Source organism: Misgurnus anguillicaudatus, chromosome 17 (genome assembly GCF_027580225.2).
Source record: "Misgurnus anguillicaudatus chromosome 17, ASM2758022v2, whole genome shotgun sequence".
NCBI lineage: Eukaryota > Metazoa > Chordata > Actinopteri > Cypriniformes > Cobitidae > Misgurnus > Misgurnus anguillicaudatus.
The window spans coordinates 36,402,962-36,423,929 of NC_073353.2; the positions used below are offsets into that span (position 1 = coordinate 36,402,962).

Sequence of the window (20,968 nt, forward strand, 5' to 3'; positions counted from 1 at the left end):
TCACTGTGAGAAATTAAAGGGATCATATCATTTGTTTATATTATTTAATTTTCTCCCTGACTCGGTTCACTTATTAATCTTCGTAAAGTTTACTTGTAAAAGTCATAATGGAGTATATTATCATCATCATTATGCTACTGTGCCCACAAGACCACTATGTACGTCTGCTTTATTTACCTTCAGTTATATAATATACCCTTCAAGTGCATATGACATGTTTTCTTGTAAATGAGCATTTTTTATCAGATTCTGCCAACAAAGCAGTATTTCTGAATTGCCAGAGGCCGGGATTAAAGGTATAGTTCACCCCCAAAAAAAAAATTCTATCACCCACGTTGTTAGAAACATGTATGACTTTCCTTCTTCTGGAGAAAACAAAAGAAGATATTTTGATAAATGATGGTAAACACATACAGTAGTTGATGGTACCCACTGACTTCCATAGTAGGGCAAGCAAATACTATGGACGTCAATGGGTACCGTAAGCTGTGAATTATCCCTTTAAGCCGATTTGAAGCAAAAGTATTTGATAAACATATAATTCATGCAGAAAGAATTCGGTTAACATCATTAACTAATTTTTGACGCAGGTGGCATTTAGCAGATTTTGCATCTGAGCTTCTCAAATATTGTTCGAATTAAAATTTATTATTAGATCCTATCTCTTTATTTTACCAACACTGGTACCAACAAATTAAGTATGTCTTTTCACCGGAAATACAGTACATGTATGAACGAGAACAATTGTTACTGTTATTATTAAAAGGGAGTGGGCTTTTTGAGCAAGCAAAAAATCTCCCAATAGGATAAGCAAATTTTTCTTGAATTTAGTGTTTAAGAAAAATGTTCAAGATTTTTGTGCTTACCCTATTGGCAGATTTTTTTGCTTGTTTTATGCACAAAATCATTTAAATTTGATGTTTTTGGTCTAAAATCTAGACCATCTTAATTTAAGAATTTTAAGATATTTTTGCTGAAAACAAGACAAAAATACTAAGAATTTTTTTCTTGAAAATAATTTTTTGCAGTGTAGTTGCTAAACTGACCTCTGGAAAAAATATCTTGCCGAAAATGTAAAAAATTTGATTTCATAAAAACAATGGGAGACGATCACCACTGTGCAAAGAGAGGTTTGGCAGCCAAACGGAAAAAAATATTTTTATTCTTAAGTGTATTTTTTCTTGTTTTCAGTAAAAATATCTAAAAAATTCTTATTTTAAGATGCTTTTTCTTGATGAGCAAAACGACCCAAGAAAATAAGTCTAGTTTTAGACCAAAAATTTTAATTTAAGTGATTTTGTGCATATAACAAGCAACAAAATCTAAACACTAAATTCAAGAAAAATTCCAGAAAAATGTGCTTACTGCATTGGCAGATTTTGTTGCTTGTTTTATGCACAAAATCACTTATATTTGATATTTTTGGCCCAAAAACAAGACTAATTTCTAAGGTAATTTTGCTCATCAAGAAAAAGCATCTTAATGTAAGAATTTTTTGATATTTTTACTGAAAACAAGACAAAAATACTAAGAAATGTATATTTTAAGTATAAATAAAAATTCTTAAATCAAAATACATTTTCTTGGTAAGCAAAATAACCTTAGAAAATAAGTCAAAAAAATATCACATTTACGGGAATTTTACTTTTTTCTTAAACATTCAAGAAAACCTTTTTTTACCCCATTGCCATATTTTTTGCTTATTTTAAGCACAAAATCAATTAAATTTGATCTTTTTATAAAAAAAAGTAACTTTTTTCTTATTTTCTTAGGTCATTTTGCTCATCAAGTAAACGTATTTTGATTTAAGAATTTTTTGATATTTGTACCAGTGGCGGCTGTTCACTTCTTTTTTGAGGGCGCACGATGCGAAGCTCATCACATGATGTATGTAGCCCGTCATGTGTGTGGTTCGTCATTTCAAAATATGTGTTCGGCACGTCAAGTGAACCTATGTGCATCACGTGTCTTGTCAAAATAAGAGCCTGCTGCAGATGAGTCTAAGGGGTTTATGATAAAAGAGACGCTTGCGGTTGCCAGATACTCGCATAATCTCATGCGTAATCAGAGTTTACTTTTAAGGGAGTGTCTTGCGTGTATTTTGTGAATGTGAGCGTCTCTTTTAACATAAACAATTTCACATGGTTCACATTACGCAACAAACACATATTTTGAAAACACAAGCAATACACGACACTTTGAACACATATTTTAAATTCGTGCCACTCTGAAGAGCAGTCACCAGCCGCCACTGATTTGTACTGAAAACAAAAAAGAAATTCTAAGTAATAAAGTAATTTTTTGCGGTGTACCTGAAGTTAAGTATGGACCACAAAAGCCGTTTGTTTATGTCACTGCTGCTGTAACGATCAATAATAAATGTCTTTTACGAGAAATTACATTTATAGGAAACAAATTTTAAATATGCACAACTATTGCTGTTTTCATCCTAAAAATTTTCATAAATAAGCGTGGCTCGTAAAGTTTCCAATCTCAACTGATGAATCTGAAATCTCGATAAGATCAGAGCTGAGTAATTATGACTGACACTGACCCGTGACAAGGGAGTTCTGCTCCAGAAGCACCATATGCTGAAGATAAGTGTTGTGTGCAGAGCTGCCGTCTCGCTCTAAGGTAGATGCCGCCAGGTAAGAAGGCAGGTGGGCACCTGGCAGGAAAGGAGTGGTTATGGGCATTCCTGGCTGCAAGCCTGGCATTGCCAACCTGTCACCATCCGGCTGGCCGGATGCCACCTATTTAAACAGAGAGAGTAAAAGAGAGAGTGCGATCGTAAAACGAAAAGAATCCAGTCACTCGTAAATCAACAGGAGCCTTAGATTTGTATTTCCTAGAGGACGTTGCTTGCGTCAGTAAGTCATTGTGTCTCAAAAGGTTCTTTTTAAAATGCAACCGAGCTGAAAAGCTCCATAAGGCCCCCTGATGGTCTGGTATACACAAGCTGGCCCTCAGTGATGGAGAATTTGAGATAGACTCACGCTGGAAGGGCCTGTGGCTGGCAGGCCCAGAGTGATGTTGGGAAGGGATGGTGATGTGTAGAGAGACAGCTGGCTAACAGGACCCTCTCTGCCCGCCAGTCTGTGTGCCAAAGATGTCTGAAACGACACAAGCAAACATATGCACGGATAAATAAACCCTACGCGTGAAAATAAACAGCTGTCTAGCTGTTCCCCGGACCCCGCTGACAGAAGAGAGACTGTCCGTGTCTGAGAAACATGCACGGTAAAAGCCAGGAAAACTTCCCAGAGTAACATCCCTAATACTCGGAGCTTCCTAACAGAGAATTAGATAAGAGATAAGCCTTCTAAGGGCAAAAATGTTTGGGGAAAAATGTCTTCAGAATAACATTGTAGCACACAGCAGTAGTGTAAAGTATGCACTGAGCTGTACCTCCATTGTACTGTTGGAGATGGATCCAGTGATGCCGTTCTCATTGGTGATGTTGTTTGAACTGTTGTTGGGTGAACTTGGACCAGAACCAGGAGCACTGTTGCATGCAGATTCTGGAAAAGAAAACACAACTTGAACTTCAACACTGAACTTTGTGTCAATGCTGAACTAGTCTCAGATTATTTATATATGATTTGCCAGCGCCAGCATTTTTCATGATTTTCACAAAAGTTTAATGCATTCCAGAAAATGTTCTTCTTTAAATATATAAACATTCAATATATCAAATGAAAGAACAGACCATCATCTTTAAAAAAAAAAATCTTTCATCCTACCTTCATTTTTCTCTTTTATCACCTTCCAAATATGGGTAGGTTCTTCAAAAATACCAAATTTTGAGAGATAATTGCAATTTTTGGAAAGAGTTAATAGCAAACAAACTGTTTTGATTTATACCATGGTCTGTTTAAATACTCGATTCTGATTGGCTGGAAGGTGTGCATCAAAACCGTTTAATGCACAGGTAGTTCCAGTCAGTTTGATTACAGTTAGAAATGAATCGCTACTATAAACACTGGTAACCATAGTAACACAGTTACACTTGCAGAGAGAGAGAGAGAGAGAGAGAGAGAGCGAGCGAGCGAGAAAGCGAGTGAGACGTGAGTGCGTCTCTCTTTAAAGTGTGTCTCTCTCTCTCTCTCTCTCTCGGGTCCTTCTCTTTCAGTTCTCTGTCTCTCTCTTTTAATAATGAATTTAAATAAAACTGATAATTCATTTAAATAAAAGCAATACAATGGCACTACTTTATTTAAAGTGGACGGAAACTTAGGAAAATGACCATCATTTTTACCCGTCTGTTAAAAATGACACTGTTAACATTAATTACAGCTTTAAAGCAACACTATGTAGTTTTTTTACCTTTAAATAATATCTCTAAAATTATTTCAGTGATAGAACAACTTTTAACTGGACAAATTGTACTGTTGCTGCAACCTGAGCAGCATCCTAGCTGCTACAAGCACACTCTGAAAGTGGCGGTGGAGGGTAGGAAACACAGCCCCGCCCCTTCCCCTGCCTGCAGAAGAGTGTCTGATACCAGGCACTGTTGCGCTTTTCAACCACATGGGGGAGCTGTAAGTCATTTTTACATGGAAACTACATAGTGTTGCTTTAACTTGGCAAATTACCAAGGTATAAGAGGGATAATGCACGGGTAGCCATGCATTAAAGGGTTTTAATGCACGACGTAGAGGCGAAGAACCACCCAACGCGTAGCCTCCTCTCGCTCTTACTTAAGCATTCATAACTAAAAAAAAATACAGCTAAGTAGCACAATAAAAACATGCTAACATAAAAATAAACATGTTTTGGTCCAAAAATTTAAAGGGCACCTAGGGTCCGATTCACGATTTTACATTTCCTTCGGTGTGTAAGTGTGTATTAGTACATGTTAACGATATGCAAAAGGTACAAACCCCAAAGTAAACAATGACGCGAGTTATCATTTCCAGCGTAAATCTCTTTTCTTGGACTACAACAAACACACGGATTGTAGGCAACAGTTTACTACCTGGGCCTGTTGACGTGGACAGGACGGTTCCTCTCGCTTCTAAAATACAGCCTATGCCAGCATTGCATTGTGAGCGAATCTTTAAAACATGGTAAGGAGCGTTACATTTCCGACTGACGTCAAAGGTATTTAGGCCAATCACAACATACAGATAAGCTGGCAATCACAGTGCAAAAAAATTACTTTCTTACTTAGTATTTTTGTCTTGTTTTCAGTAAAACTATCTAAAAATTCTTATATTAAGATGCTTTTTCTTGATGAGCAAAACGACCCAAGAAAATAAGTCTAGTTTTTAGACTATCTAATTTAAGTGATTTTGTTCATAAATCAAGCAAAAAAATCTGCCAATGGGGTAAGCAATTTTTTCTTACATTTTTCTTGAATTTAGTGTTTATGAAAAATTTTCAAGATTTTTTTGCTTACCCCATTGGCAGATTTTCTTGCTTGTTTTATGCACAAAATCATTTAAGTTTGATATTTTTTGGTCTAAAAACTAGACTTATTTTCTTGGGTTGTTCTGCTCATTAAGAAAAAGCATCTTAATTTAAGAATTTGTAGATATTTTTACTGAAAACAAGACACAAATACTAAGTTTTTTTTTTTGAAAATAATTTTTACAGTGTTCTGTCCGGAAAACCACCCCTACGTAAATTAGTGCTTAAAACAAGTAAAAAAAACTGCAAATGGAATATGAAAAAAATTCTTGAAATAAGTTTACTTTTTTTCATAAACACTTAATTCAAGAAAATGTTTCTTATTCCCTTGGCATTTTTGTTTTGCTTGTTTTAAGCACAAATTCACTTAAATTTTATATTTGTTGTTTAAAAAATGTGACTTATTTTTCTAGGTCATTTTGCTCATCAAGAAAATACATCTTAATTAAAGACTTTTTGGATATTTTTACTGAAAACAAGACAAAAATACTAAGTATTGCAGGGACACGAGCTTTTCAGATCGGTGAGTTTTGTACAAAATTAGAGCGTTTGAGGAAGGCAGGGATATCTGGAGCTTTAAAGATGTATGGTATGTGTAAAATAATGTGTTTTTTGAACACATTGTTTATACCAAATACACAAAATAACATTATTTTTTAGCAATGAAATAGGTGCCCTTTAAAACAGAGTTTTTTCGTTTTGGAACCAAACTCTTCATATGCAAAATAATTAGCCATTATTCAAACACAAACTTTCATTTTGTGTGGGATTAGTCATTTGACAGTCCTAATTTAAAGGTTTGCTATGGAAGTCTTGTAATGAATTCACTCACCTGCCAGGTCAAGTGAGCGTTTCTTAGCAGTGGTGATAGGCCCGTCCTTTCTTCGCAGCAGCGGGCTACTTCTGCGTTCTGTCACTTTCTGTTTCAGTCTGGATCGAAGCTTCAGGTTAGGCTCAGAAGCTGAGGGACGAGAAAAAAAAAAACAAGTCAGATATTCTGTTATAATGTTTTAAAACAGCAGGATACATGTTGCTGTAGGACCTTTCTGTGTGGCATCACAACACAACATCACAACGAAAAAACCTACTGAGATGTCTAATGCCTGCATTGTCAGGTGATGCATCCACAGCATCCTAACCCAAATGCAACCTTAAAAGTGACTGATGAGACATGTGGTACCTCTGTCATCCAAACAGTATTAAACAGTTTCACAGTTTAGTTTGTCCTACTTAGCATACTGTATACATAATGAGCATAAAAATACCAAGCACACACAAACATTGGATAAAATATTCAAATGTGTTAAACTAAAGTATTTAGTTTGGTTGTAAAATCAACATTTGTCAAAATGCATCATGGGATTGCCTTCTGCACAACAGTTTCATCATGCAATGCTTGAATTTGTAAAATAAGGTGTTGCCAACATATGGGTGATTCTCACGAAACCATTGAAACACCACGGCACTAATTATTTTAGCTTTAAAATGTGTAATATAGTAACATTAAAAAGCATCAGAATTAACACAATACTGTGTTCTACCTTGCACAATGTGTGATTTCAACATAAGAATTTATAATTGTAAATTTTATCTCATTTTCTGCTGAAATTCTCATTACCGCAATGTGTCCGGCTGTGTTTGAACATGCGTTATGTTGTAATTTAATCAAATTAACACAAAAATATTAAGAACAAAAATAAATGGATGTTTTGCTAGACTACTATAGATGACAGAAAAAATATTTACTGAATATTCATGTATAATAATAATGAAGAAAAATTAGGAAAATGATGTGTCCATGCCTGATGTTCTCATCCTCCGCAACACTTTTTGAGAACAGTTTAAGCACACATACAGAATTTTAATAAAGTTTGATTTTGAGTGACCAAGCACATGGACCAGTTACTTCAAGATGGCTACCAGGTAAGATCTTTTTTTTTACAGTTAATTTGAAATATTGTCTTGTCAGAATGCTTACACAACATTTTGATTATCATTACCGCAACAGATGCTTATTAAATGTTAATTTAATTAATAGAAGCATAATACTTTGATTTTAAATGCATGTGCAGAATCTCCAAATTATGTTCTTTCCGGTTTGTCATGTCATTTTGAAAATATGTCAGTGTTGATGTTTTCTGACTGTTGCGGTAATGAGATTTTTTAGGACTAATTTTTAAAATTATGTTACAAAAAGTGTTAAATGATAAGCAAAAGTTTTTAAATTAATGTTCCGATTTACTCCAGACTTTGTTTTTCAATGTCTGGTGGTAAAAAAAGTAAATTTAAGCAATTTTTACATTTTCATGCTTGACATTTTAAAACCAAGTTTTCTTGAGAATCACCCATATCATAAGTATGCTTATGAGGTTTTTAAATCTAGGTTTTGTAGCAGACTTTATCCACTGGTATAAAAAAATCCTTTGGTACATTTTTTCCCCAAACCACTGAGATGTTTTGAGTGGTGAAGCGAAATCAAGAGATCATTTCCACTACCTACACACAAAACAAAACAAACCGGGGCTCGGTAGGGTATTGGAAAAGGATAATAGACATTTTCACATCAGTGTGCTATAAACACACACGCTTTGCCTGCTCTCAAGACCTCAGATATGAGAAACGCACACTGCTAAATTGTGGAGTTGAACCTTAAAGACCGATTCTGCAGAACTGTTAAATAACCAAGTATCCAAACATCGAATTAATCCTCGCAATGGAGAGTCTCTCAGGCCACACATTGTGCTCATGAACTCTGATTCTCTCAGAAATACGATGCAAACCAGCAACTGAACAACTTCCAGCTTGGCACAGCAACTCGCCCAAAGTTTAATCAACTCCGTCTACGTGTAAACTCTGCAAATGAATACCCGCACTGGAGAATGCTTTCTGTTAAACAGTTTGCAAACACGCACGCTCTTGGGAGCGTGATGAAGCGAGTCAGAACAGGCCTGACACAGAGGCAGCATACAGGCCTGGTTGGTATTAAACCAAGATGAAACCGTTCACAGTGAGGGTCATGCCTATTTGAAACAGTAATTCAGTTCTGGACTTTCTCTGCTGATGTGTTTACCTGAGCATTAGCTTGACTGGTAGGGAATTGCATTAGTAATGGGTTTGAATCCCATACTTTGAATGCACCTTAAGTAATATTTGGATAAAATGATCTGCTAAATGCATAAATGTAAATGCAAAACAATAGGGATGCAGCAAAAATCTTGTTTGTGTCTCTAGTGTCGGAGACTTGTGCATGACTCTTATGGTGCGTTAACCCCAGATGCGAATGAAGCGTTAAGTGCGAGTGATTTACATGTTAAGTCAATGCAAAAACACAATAGACATCCTGCATTGACTTAACATGTAAATCTCTCGCGCTTAACGCTTCATTCGAATGACATGGTGCAAGCTGAGCCTTTCGGGCGTATGATGCATGTAATGCAGATTCGCGCAATTCAAAAATCTGAACTTTGGCGGATATTCGCGCCACGTTAATAAATTGGAAGCTTGCTCCAGTAACATAGCGAGTGGATGCAGAAATACAAAACAATAATGGAGAACAAAATTATTGCCAATATATACATACATGGGTGATTCTCACGAAACCATTGAAACACCACGGCACTAATGATTTTAGCTTTAAAATGTGTAATATAGTAACATTAAAAAGCATCAGAATTAACACAATACTGTGTTCTACCTTGCACAATGTGTGATTTCAACATAAGAATTTATCATTGTAAATTTTATCTCATTTTCTGCTGAAATTCTCATTACCGCAATGTGTCCGGCTGTGTTTGAACATGCGTTATGTTGTAATTTAATCAAATTAACACAAAAATATTAAGAAATAAAATAAATGGATGTTTTGCTAGACTACTTTAGATGACAGAAATTTTTTTTACTGAATATGTATAATATTAATGAAGAAAAATTAAGAAAATTATGTGTCCATGCCTGATGTTCTCATCCTCCGCAACACTTTTTGAGAACAGTTTAAGCACACATACAGAATTTTAATAAAGTTTGATTTTGAGTGACCAAGCACATGGACCAGTTACTTCAAGATGGCTACCAGGTAAGATCATATTTTTAAAGTTAATTTGAAATATTGTCTTGTCAGAATGCTTACACGACATTTTGATTATCATTACCGCAACAGATGCTTATTAAATGTTAATTTAATGAATAGAAGCATAATACTTTGATTTTAAATGCATGTGCTGAATCTCCAAATTATGTTCTTTCAGGTTTGTCATGTCATTTTGAAAATATGTCAGTGTTGATGTTTTCTGACTGTTGCGGTAATGAGACTTTTTAGGACTAATTTTTTAAATTATGTTACAAAAAGTGTTAAATGATAAGTAAAAGTTTTTAAATTAATGTTCCCATTTACTCCAGACTTTGTTTTTCAATGTCTGGTGGGAAAAAAAGTAAATTTAAGCAATTTTTACATTTTCATGCTTGACATTTTTAAAACCAAGTTTTCGTGAGAATCACCCACATACATATTGTGACTACAAGCTGGCTAAATTCGGCAAATGGAGCGTAATTGCATCTGAATTTCATGCATGCATGATGCAAATTTTACACGCAAATGAAGCAAGTTAACTCAAAATGTTTAAGCATCCAATAATGCGTGAATAGCGCAATTTATTCGCTTCATACGTGTCTGGTGTGAACACACAGTTAGGATGTAATCAACCTGATCTCACAAATTTCTGTGGTATGGTCACGGAATATTTTGCTCATTTATCTGTACCACAGACTTTCTTTTCCGTGTCATTGTCAAGGACTGGTTACTCAACAGTTTTGTCCTATTTTTTTACCATTGTTGCGTCGGTTTATGGTTAGATTTACATAAAATGACATCCTTACTCAAACCCAACTCTAACCCTAACGCCAAGCCACAATGATTTAAAAATCTGAAATAAATCCGAAAAAATTGTATGAACCAATACTTAAAGTGACATCCTAACACAAACACCAAATCTAACCCTAAACCGAAGCAACAATTGTTTAAAAATAGGAAAAAGCAGTTGAGTAACCAATCCGTGACAATGACACGAAAAAAAAGTCTGTGGTACGGCCACCGAAAAATGCGGAAATCTGTGACAATAACACAGATAAATGAGCAAAATATTACGTGACTATACCACAGAACTTTGTGAGATCATGTTGGATGTAATACAACAGGTCCTTAAATATAGTTGCTAATGTTTATTGGGTCAGGGGTATGGTCAATAAATTAATGAAATTAAAAAGTCTAACATTAAAACAATTACACAAAAACTATTCACATTTTTTTACTCTTCGGTTTTTCAACTCTTCGGTCCATTTCATCCAAAATTTTTGGTTTCAGCACAGAATTTTGGTGCATCCGCTATAAAACAATGGACTGTCAATCTTTTTACTGTGTTCACTACACAACCTGTGAACAAAGCTAAAACTACAACATAATGTGAAACTAAATCCGCATGGCTCTACTCTTTATTTAAACAAGGTAAATATTTCACATTTTGACTTATTTTTAGTCCTGGCTAAAAGCCTAGCCAAGTTTATACCTCTAAGGCATGAATTTTGCATGTGCCCCTATGCCAAGTTTAAATGCTACTTTATCTAAAAGCTTTACAGTATGTTGGGAAAGCCATACTTCCATAACTTCAATCATCCCTTAAAGAGCTTTCTGTTCCGAAAAGCCAATCTTGTGGTTATACTTATCAAACAAGGTAGATATAAGAGTGGCACTTCTCGTAAGTGATAGGAACGTTCCCAGACATCTCTGTTAAAGTTAGCTCGGCATCCTGCCATTAATGCCATGCATTAGCGAGGGTGAAGGATTAGCAACAGTACAGCTTATATTTTTTACAAGCAGACCAAATTATTTTTTTACATTTTCAGGAAAATGTGACGGCTGCACAAAACTAAAGTGATAGGGTGTTCTGGGTGGTTTCCAAGGCGTTGCTATACGGCCGTCTTCAGTATTTGCTCGTATTGCTATGTGGTTGCTAAGACGTTGCCGACAAAGTTTCCACTTAGAATTTGACTGGCTGGTCAACGTGTCTGGGAACGATACAATTGAATGGACTAATGAGGAAAAATCTGGTCATTTTATTCTGGTGTTTATTTCGTGCTGTAATGTAATGAACTGCACAAAGGTTGCACTAAAATCATTATTATCCATCACTTTGATGGGCTGAGTTATAAAATTTCCAGCATGGTCTTTTTATTCATTTTTCCCATTTCATTTGTGTATGCAGATTAGATATCATCTTCACATAACCAATATTAACATTAAATAAAATGACAATTCAAAGCAAACGTCTCCCAGGAGAAACATAATTCATAAAGTACCCAACTAATATGTAAGCCGTGTTATTCATACATGCTTTCTTGCATGCACAAAGCAACATAAAGCAAATATGAAAAAAATCATTTATGATGGTTCAACTTAGCTAAAATTATGAATTTTGTGTGCATTTAAAAGCATCAGTTTCCATATTTGATGCTCACCCAGCCACTGAAAGAAAGCTCATAGTACCAAAGCTTTCAATAGATTTACTTTCGTTGCCCATTTAAAGCTATTGATCCAATGCAGAGAATAATGAAACAAATTCTCTTCCAGCTTCACTGTTTTGAGAGGCCGGCAGTACAGCTTGACCTCTTTTTGAATTGTAATAATATTAGCAGGAAGTACAGGCCACAGCTAGAAGCTGTTGAGGAAATGGATGAGCTTTCTTCTTGGCAGCGGGCACGACTTCATGCCTCGCTCTAAAAACTGCCGAGATGGCAAAACCGTGGCTTACAGTACGCTCGAAAAACAGACCGAACTTTGACACATCTGCTCCAGTGGACCGTGATATCTGCTGATGTCTGCCTGTACCTAAACTCGGCTCTCGAGGCTCAGAGAGGGGTGACGGTGACCCTACTGGGCAGTTTGATGAAGCGGTACTACTTTTACAAAGTAAGGGATCAATGAAGTTCTTAAATGACCTGGAAAATACAACATAAGGTGCAATCATGACTGAAAGTGTGCTGGTATTTATTGCATTCCTACTATAGAACGGACACAAGCCAATACAGTCTCCAGTAAATCCTTAAGAGAGCATGGTTGCATTTTTGGTGAAGACGTGTCTTTCTTTAGCAATAATGAGGATGATGAAGGTTGCTAAAAAGGAGATGAAGATCAGAATGCTGCGAATGTGCCAGCAGCGTGAGGTTATCAGCACAACAAAGTCAGGATGAGGGGAAATGACATACAGAAGCTATCACCCTACAGCTATTAAAAATCACTTAGATCTAGATAAGGGAAATGAGCTCTTAGAAGGAAAACAAAAGCTGTGTTGAGTGGACAGCGTGTGCGGGCAGGGGCGCGGCTCTTCCATGTCCATTTTAAGAGAATAGTAGTCTATACGTTTGTCTAACACCACAATAAAACTAGCATAGGGCTGCACGGTGGCTCAGTGGGTAGCACGGTTGCCTCACAGCAAGAAGGTCCCCGGTTTGAGCCTTGGCTGGGTTCAGAGGCCTTTCTGGGGCCTGATTTGGGGATGCCAAATTAACCTTTTCCAAATTTTTTATAGATCAACTTGTGTGGACTAAATGTGTATACATTGAATTAAATGTAAAAATGAAATGTAGCCATAGATGCTGGAATGATGTTATAAATAAATAAATAAATAAATAAATAAATAAATAAATAAATAAATAAATAAATAAATAAATAAATAAATAAATAAATAAATAAATAAATAAATAAATAAATAAATAAATAAATAAATAAATAAATAAATAAATAATGGGGCGTACACTGAAAAAAATTATTCATTGAATTTAATCATTTTTTTAAGGTAAGTGGTTGCAATCAATTCATTTAAGCTACATTTAAACAAAACTTTGATATTTTATTTTACTTTACTAATCTTTTTTGTTTAAATGTAGCTTAAATAAATTGATTGCAACCACTTACCTTAAAAAATTGATTAAATTCAATGAATCATTTTTTTCAGTGTACACACCAAATGTGAATTTAACGGTTTGCACAAGTATATTACATACAAAGTAAATGCAAAGACGCGAAGAGACGCAAACTTGACGGGCCGTGCGAATTATGCAAACTGGGCGGTGCGATTGTTGCGAAAACGCGCCCTATTTGCCTCAAGCGAGTTTTTGCGCGAGTTGTAAATATTCAACACAAGTGAAAAATTTGCATGACACGAATTTAATCCTGCAAGTAATCTGGAGCGAGGATGCAATGGTTCAATTAGTGTGTACGCAGCACAAAAAATCTTTGTTTCTTTATGTAATAAAGACAAATGTATATGTCAAGAAATCATTGAAGTCAAGTGTCCCTACAATAAAATATATATTAAATAAACAAAAATATTTTGACGACTTGGACAAAATAATGAAGAAAAAGCATGTATGTCATATGTGACCCTGGACCACAAAACCAGTCATAAGGGTAATTTTTTGCATACATCATATGATATAAATGAATAAGCTTTCCATGGATATTATGGTTTGTTAGTATAGAACAATATTTGAGATACAACTATTAAAAAATCTGGAATCTGAGGGTGCAAATAATCAAAATATTGAGAAAATTTACTTTAAAGTTGTCTGAATGAAGTCGCAACACATATTACTAATGATATTTTTTTTTATATATTTATGGTAGTTTACTAAATATCTTTATGGACCATGATGCTTACTTTATATCTAGGGATGCATAACGAAAAATCACGAATAATCTATAGCAGATTAAATGTTTTTGTTTACATCATATTTGTGTGTAAACTGTGTATAATAATTATGTAAATATGCATACATGCATGCATAATTTTAAGAAAAATATTAAAGGAACAGTATTTAGGACTGATACTGCAATCACAAAACTTGTGGCTAAAACTGGTACTGCAATCACACAACTGATGGCAAATACACAACATGTCAACATATCAGGGCCATTTTATGATTAATTGCTAAACATTTCTTACATACTGTTGCTTTAAGTATTTATATTTATAACTAATATAAATTATACATAAATATGCAAATGTATATACACGTAAACATTTCTTAGATTTATACATGCATGTATGTGCATTTATCTATATGATACACAGTTCACACACATGTATGATGTAAACAAAAACTTTTATTCTGCTATAGATTAAGTAAGGAATAATTGACAACGGGCCATTGAATTATAAGAAAATAATGCACACCAAGGTGGTAATGCGGCACGACGCGACGCGGAGTGCCGTTACACCGCAGGTGTGCATCATTTTCAAATAGTCAATTATTCCGCTTATACCACGGTTACCACAAACATTGCTCTGGTGCCTATTTTTAAGACATTTGAAAAGATAGGTGTGCGGTTTACAGAAAAATAATCAACACCCATAGAACATTTCTCAGCCAATCAGAATGCAGCATTCAACAGACCCGTGGTATAATCGTGATTAATCATTATGCATCCCTATTTATAGCCTAATGATTTTTGGCATAAAATAAAAATCAATAATTTTGACCCATGCGATGTATTTTTGGCTTTTGCTACAAATAAACCCGTTTAACTGGGTCACATATAAAGTACAATGTGCATACAGAAAATTAAGACTATCCGTTTCCTTTTAAGAGGTTTTGCACCCTTGTGCAAACTTGGGTTGGGCATCTATGTTTTTGCATGCTTGAACATTTCAGTTAAAACTACACAAAAGAGCAGACTACAAATGCTTGCTTTCCTCCCTTCTTCCAGGCAAAGCCCTGCTGTTGCTTCAGCATGAACCCCGGCTGTTATTAGCAGGTATTAAGTCACAAATTGCAACCTCCGGGCTGATTAGTGTAATTGTGTTTAAAGCTCAAGTTCAATTCCTTCCAGATTTCCCCAGCCTCTCCGTCTTAATCCTGTAAATTTCAAGTAAAATTGACGTGTCAACATAAATGCACGGAGAGCTTTAATGTAGCCTCGAGGCGAATCATGTGGCGCACAAATTAGAAGAGAGCCGAAGCCGCTGCGAATCGCGTGACGTCACGAGCACATTTTCCGTCGAAGCGCCTTTGTCCTATTTACGATTAAATTAGAGGGAAACTGATGCATAATTACTCGACACCCAAAGGCTGTTCAAAGCAAATAATTGTTTGTGATGAATTTCGAGCCGACATTTCTAAAAGCAAACACTCGAGTCACAGATGAAAAATAACGGCTGCTGAAAGCTTGCAAAATGTCAGTTCAGAAACGCACCTTGCAGCAAAGTCTATAAACGCATTAATGAAACAAAAAGGCTACAATTAAAATGGACAACAAAGTGTCAACTATAAGAAAGTCTTGATGCACAAACACAAGAGCAACCGACTTTGTACCATGCGTGCCATTTGCAAATTTCACTTTCCTAAAAAAACACAGTACTTCCTGCAGTTGGCAAGAGCAAAAGTTCCAGATGTCCTACGGTTATGTGAGACGGGCAAGAACAAACTCTTGCCTGTCCTGAGAGAGGTGGTGGAGAGAGAAAGAGACAGTTACAGTTCTGGTTAAGGTCTGGGCCACCCTTCTTCTCCAAATCCCCACTGCAAAAATGCACCATGCCAGCCAGAGCAAACTGAGGTTTATCTGCAGCGGGAGGGCTGAAATCGGCTCGCAAACTAACCTTACCGCAAACACGATCATCACGACTAAACAAAGAACATTTCACAGCTTGAAGTTCAGACCATTGGATTCGCTTTCCTGACATTCCAATGCCTGGATTCTCCTGCTGGTTTCCCACGTTAACAGCTTCGACGGGAAATAAAACCATAAAAAAAAAAGATTTTAAAAAGGTTAAGACACGTACAGCTTTTGAAAACAACAAACTGCGTGAACACCACATTACATCAAACTAAGTTCTGGATTGCATGTTGCAACAGTGCAACGTAGAGTCCAAAATCAACACTCGACAAGCGCCAAACATTAGTTAAAACCGACACATTGGCATGTAAATAACACAAGTTGCTCAGCAGCTGGCCGGTACTGTAACTTTATTAGAAACTGCAACATTACAAAAATGGGAATCTCAGAAAAAACTGCTTTCCAAAGAAAACAATATTTATCACAAGGAAGAAGATTTAATTATCTAAAACCAAAATGTGAGGAACAAAATCGCAATGGTTTCGTGAAAGCATATGCAACTTTGGCCTGTGCTGTTTGTCACATACAGTATTTGCAAGGGAAAATCATCTCAACAATCCCATTCATATAACAAAAGGACATGATCTGTAACATCTTAATTGAGACGCCACTAGCAGGTGTGGGAACGAATTCAAAAAGTGTTAAAATCTGAAGGTGGACCTTGAGGTCTGAAATGTGCTTGATGAAAACAGCATGCGGTGCATTCATCTTCTCTCTGCAGTTGTGATGGTAATACACTCACCATCACAGGCCTGTACTGTAATTACGCCAGTCTCACCAGGTTTCTGTGTGTGCTAAAGGCCCAGGGTTGTACTGCGGATATCTGACAGGCCCGTTTCCAGTGTGATTAATGAGCGCAGAGGCCTTAAGAGGCTACCTAAACCTGACTGAATGAGTCTGCATGGGAATTGTGCTTGAGTGTCTGCAGTAGGGAGGGGGGAAATTATATTTAACACATCGTCCATAAAGACCTGACAGTGGGCATTGTGGTGACGAACCAGAGGGCAACAGGGTTCATGCCAAGGCACACCTTACCTGGTCAAAATTTTACAGGAAAAAGAAAGAAATATTGAAATATATTTTTTGCATAGAGTAAATTTGTGTTGCTATGAAAATAAAATGAAAAACTGTAAGTTGTTTTGGAATATTGTGATTTTTTTTTACAAACGACTTATCTGTGAGCTTCATTATTTCAAAAAAAATATTCATGTGCCCTCATATATTTTTTTTATCAAAAACGCAAATCTCTTCACCTCCTCAAAACGATCTCTCTTTACTTCCGGTCATATGGTATGGCAGGTGGGCGCTGGGCGGGTCCGGGAGAAGATCGCTGCGATTAGCAATAAGCAACACGACCCAACTTCAAACGAACCAATCAGATCTCGATGGACAAATTCAAATCCAGCCCTCCCGTATTTCATTTCAGAAGCCGGTTTCGCTCGGATATACGTCACCACCGGGAAAATAAGGCAATCGCTACTTCCATTTCATGGCGACTTTAAGTCCAGGGGTATTTTACAGACATTGGCATTTCTTTGCCATTGCCATTTTTTAATTACAATTGCAATTATGCACATTTTTCTCTATATTAAAGTTCTTTCCTTGAATTACTCTAGGGCATACAAAATCTGATGCGCTATTAAAATAGTGCAATTATAAATGACAAGAAGTTAAAAAATTGTAAATTACAAGAAGTAAAATTACTACATTGTAGTATTTGTTGGAAACTACAACCAAACAAATTTCAAGCAATTTGTTTGAAATTAAATGACAAGATATCAAATAACATATGAAGAGTTTCGTTGCAAAACGAGATAACCACCATTTTTTTTATTGTTCAGAAATCTCTTTTTTTTTGGTTGTGCATTCCAATTAATATCAATTTAACTGCAGTTAGTTTGTTTTGATTTAAACCTTCATAACTTAAAAAATACAGCTAAGTAGCACCATAAAACATGATAACATAATAATAAACATGTTTTGACAAAAATGTAAAAAAATGGATTTATCTCGTTTTGCAACGAAACTCTTCATATATAATATTGATAATTTTGGAAGTGCTTGATTGTGAAAAATATCACAATGGTCCCAACAACAACACTGCAAAAAACGTAGTATTTTTGTCTTGTTTTCAGTACAAATATCTACAAATTTTTAAATCAAGATGTATTTTCTTGATGAGCAAAACGACCTAGGAAAATAAGTGTAGTTTTTAGACCAAAAATATATCATTTAGGTCAATTTGTGCTTAAAACAAGCAAAAATATCTGCCAATGGGGTAAGAAAAATCTTCTTGAAATTTTCTTGAATAATGTGTTTAAGCCAAAAGTTTTTCTTACCCCACTGGCAGATTTTTGTGCTTGTTTTAAGCACAAAATCACTTAAATGTTATGTTTTTTGTCTAAATACCAGACTTATTTTCTTAGGTCATTTTGCTCATCAAGAAAATGCATCTTAAATTAAGAATTTTAAAATATTTGTACTAAAAAAATTAAATAAAAAAATAAGTAAAAAAGTATTTTTTTGCATTGAAGGCTTTATTTTCTTTATGCAAGATATTTTTTGCTTTCTTATTTTTCACCATATAAATATTGTTTGTTATTTGCATATGAAGAGTTTGTTTTCAAAACCAGATAACTCTTAACTTTTTCAATTTTTCAAAAATCTTTTGTGCATTCCAATTAATATCAAACTGCAGTTGGTTTATTTTGATTTAAGCCTTCATAACAAACAAACAAAAAACAGCTGAGTAGCACAATTAAACACTATAAAAACATGATTACATAATAATAAACATGTTAAAAAAAAAAATGAGTTATCTGGTATGAGTTACTCTTTATTTGCAAATAACAAAAATATTTAACGGTATCACACATTAATATATGTGTTCTTGTTAACAGTCAATATAGGCAAGTTGCACTACTTGGCAGCCATTTTTGCAACACTTCTGGGCAGTTTTTTTCAGTCATGCAAGACTTAAAGTCTAATGTACTTGAATAGGGAAAGTCAGATATCTCTAAAATCATTTGCTATAATCACTGACCAACAACTAAACCTGTGACAAGTGTCCTGTCCCAACTGTAACTCAAAGCTTGAATTTGGCTAAAACCACCTTGTTTTGAGGACATTTCAACTACTGCACAAGTGCACAGGTTTAAAAACGTATCATAATTCTGCGTTCACACCGGCAAAAATCCGCTATTTGCGAGTAGTTGGACGCTTCATTTGCGCGTGAAAACCGTGCGTGAAATTCTAGTCATTCAAGACATTCACATGGAAATTCGCGTCATGGGAGGGGCTTCTGCGACAAAGTTCAGATTTGTCAACTCACGCGTTTCCCGCGGCAACGCTAATTTTTCGGGGTCTTCTGTGCCGCACCTACCGCGCGTACCACACCGCACGATGCCTAATCGCGTCTTTGCTTGACTTAACATTTAAATCACTCACGCTTGCCGCCTCTACCGCATCTGGTGTGAACCCTACATAAGACTCAATAAAGTGCCCCTCCCCGTATTGATTGGTGATTGGTTCATTTTACTGAAAGGCCAGGACTTCATTCGCCACAGCATTGCACTTCCCCCATTCACAGTAATCGCAATGCCCAATCTTGTTATATGTATTATCTTTGCTGTTAATCACAGAAGTGTTTCTACACTGCGAAAATGATTTTCAAGAAAAAAAATCTTAGTATTTTTTTTTTCTTGTTTTCAGTAAAAATATCTAAAAATTCTTCAATTAAGTTGCTTTTTCTTGATGAGCAAAACTACCCAAGAAAATAAGTCTAGTTTTAAGATCAAAAATATCAAATTTAGGTGATTTTGTGCATAAAACAAGCAAAAAAAAAGGAGTATGCAAATTTTTCTAGAATTTTTTTTTTTTTTTGCTTACCCCATTGGCAGATTTTTTTCTTGTTTTATGCACAAAATCACTTAAATTTGATATTTTTGGTTCAAAAACTAGACTTATTTTCTTGGGTCGTTTTGCTCATCAAAAAAGCATCTTAATTTAAGAATTTTTAGATATTTTTTACTGAAAACAAGACCAAAATACTAAGAATTTTTTTTCTTGAAAATAATTTTTTGCAGTGTAGAAGTATGTTTATAACAATCAGTTTTCTCTCTTGTGGCTCGACATTCTTTGCTTAGATGACAGTATAAATTCCCATCCTGAACCACTACCCCCACACCAACCAGCCAACTTATATCTGCAATGCCAACATAACTCATTCAGAAATGCTTTGACTTGGTTTTCCTGTGTATTTGTCCTCTGTGGCACTATCAAAACATCGCTCTGTTTGTTTGGCATCTCATAGCAACACTGACTCAACCAATGGCGTGAAATTGAGACGAGATCTCTTTGTCCCACCAATGGAGCAAAGTGTTACCTGTTTAAAAAAAATCCTTAGTTTTGCATTTCTGTTTGGAGTCTAAGCCAACAACCCCATCACGATATGACTTACCTGTCTTGCGGAGCGGGAAGTCATCTTTGGTGTCGTACATTCCCAGCACCGGGTGGTTGTAAGTGGATATCCCTGTTTGAGGTGGTGAGCTCTGGTCTAGGGAGCTGTGTTGAGTTTTCCTGTGGAACAAATCACATCGCACACATGAGTGCATTCACAAGCACAGGTCTTCAAAATATGTGCATTTGAGGACATTTCCAACACAGCTGCTCCTAATTCCCAGCACTGGGACATTTTCTGCCAACTAATGGAAATGCGGAATCGGATCACCCGTAATGCATCAATGTGGCCTAAGAAAGGCAGGGCATCTTTCTGTTTACCAACAAACTGAGTACATCTAACATAAGAACTACTGTTCCCATTCAGAGCAGAGAAAATACAAGGATTAGTTCTCTCTAAACAAGGAAAAACTAATTATTTGACATAGTAGGTTA

At 35.6% G+C, this 20,968-nt stretch overlaps 1 protein-coding gene across 1 annotated transcript in view; it reads right to left on the reverse strand.

Annotated features, from left to right (window-relative positions):
* Positions 1 to 20,968, reverse strand: part of hdac4 (histone deacetylase 4) — a 293,442-nt gene that overhangs the window by 98,277 nt on the left and 174,197 nt on the right. Inside the window, exons 7-11 of the mRNA XM_073854701.1 lie at positions 20,535 to 20,653; positions 6,245 to 6,373; positions 3,409 to 3,521; positions 2,997 to 3,113; positions 2,555 to 2,753 (exon numbers count right to left, since the gene is read on the reverse strand). Of these exons, the coding sequence (XP_073710802.1) occupies positions 2,555 to 2,753; positions 2,997 to 3,113; positions 3,409 to 3,521; positions 6,245 to 6,373; positions 20,535 to 20,653 (677 nt within the window). The remainder of the gene's footprint in view (positions 1 to 2,554; positions 2,754 to 2,996; positions 3,114 to 3,408; positions 3,522 to 6,244; positions 6,374 to 20,534; positions 20,654 to 20,968) is intronic.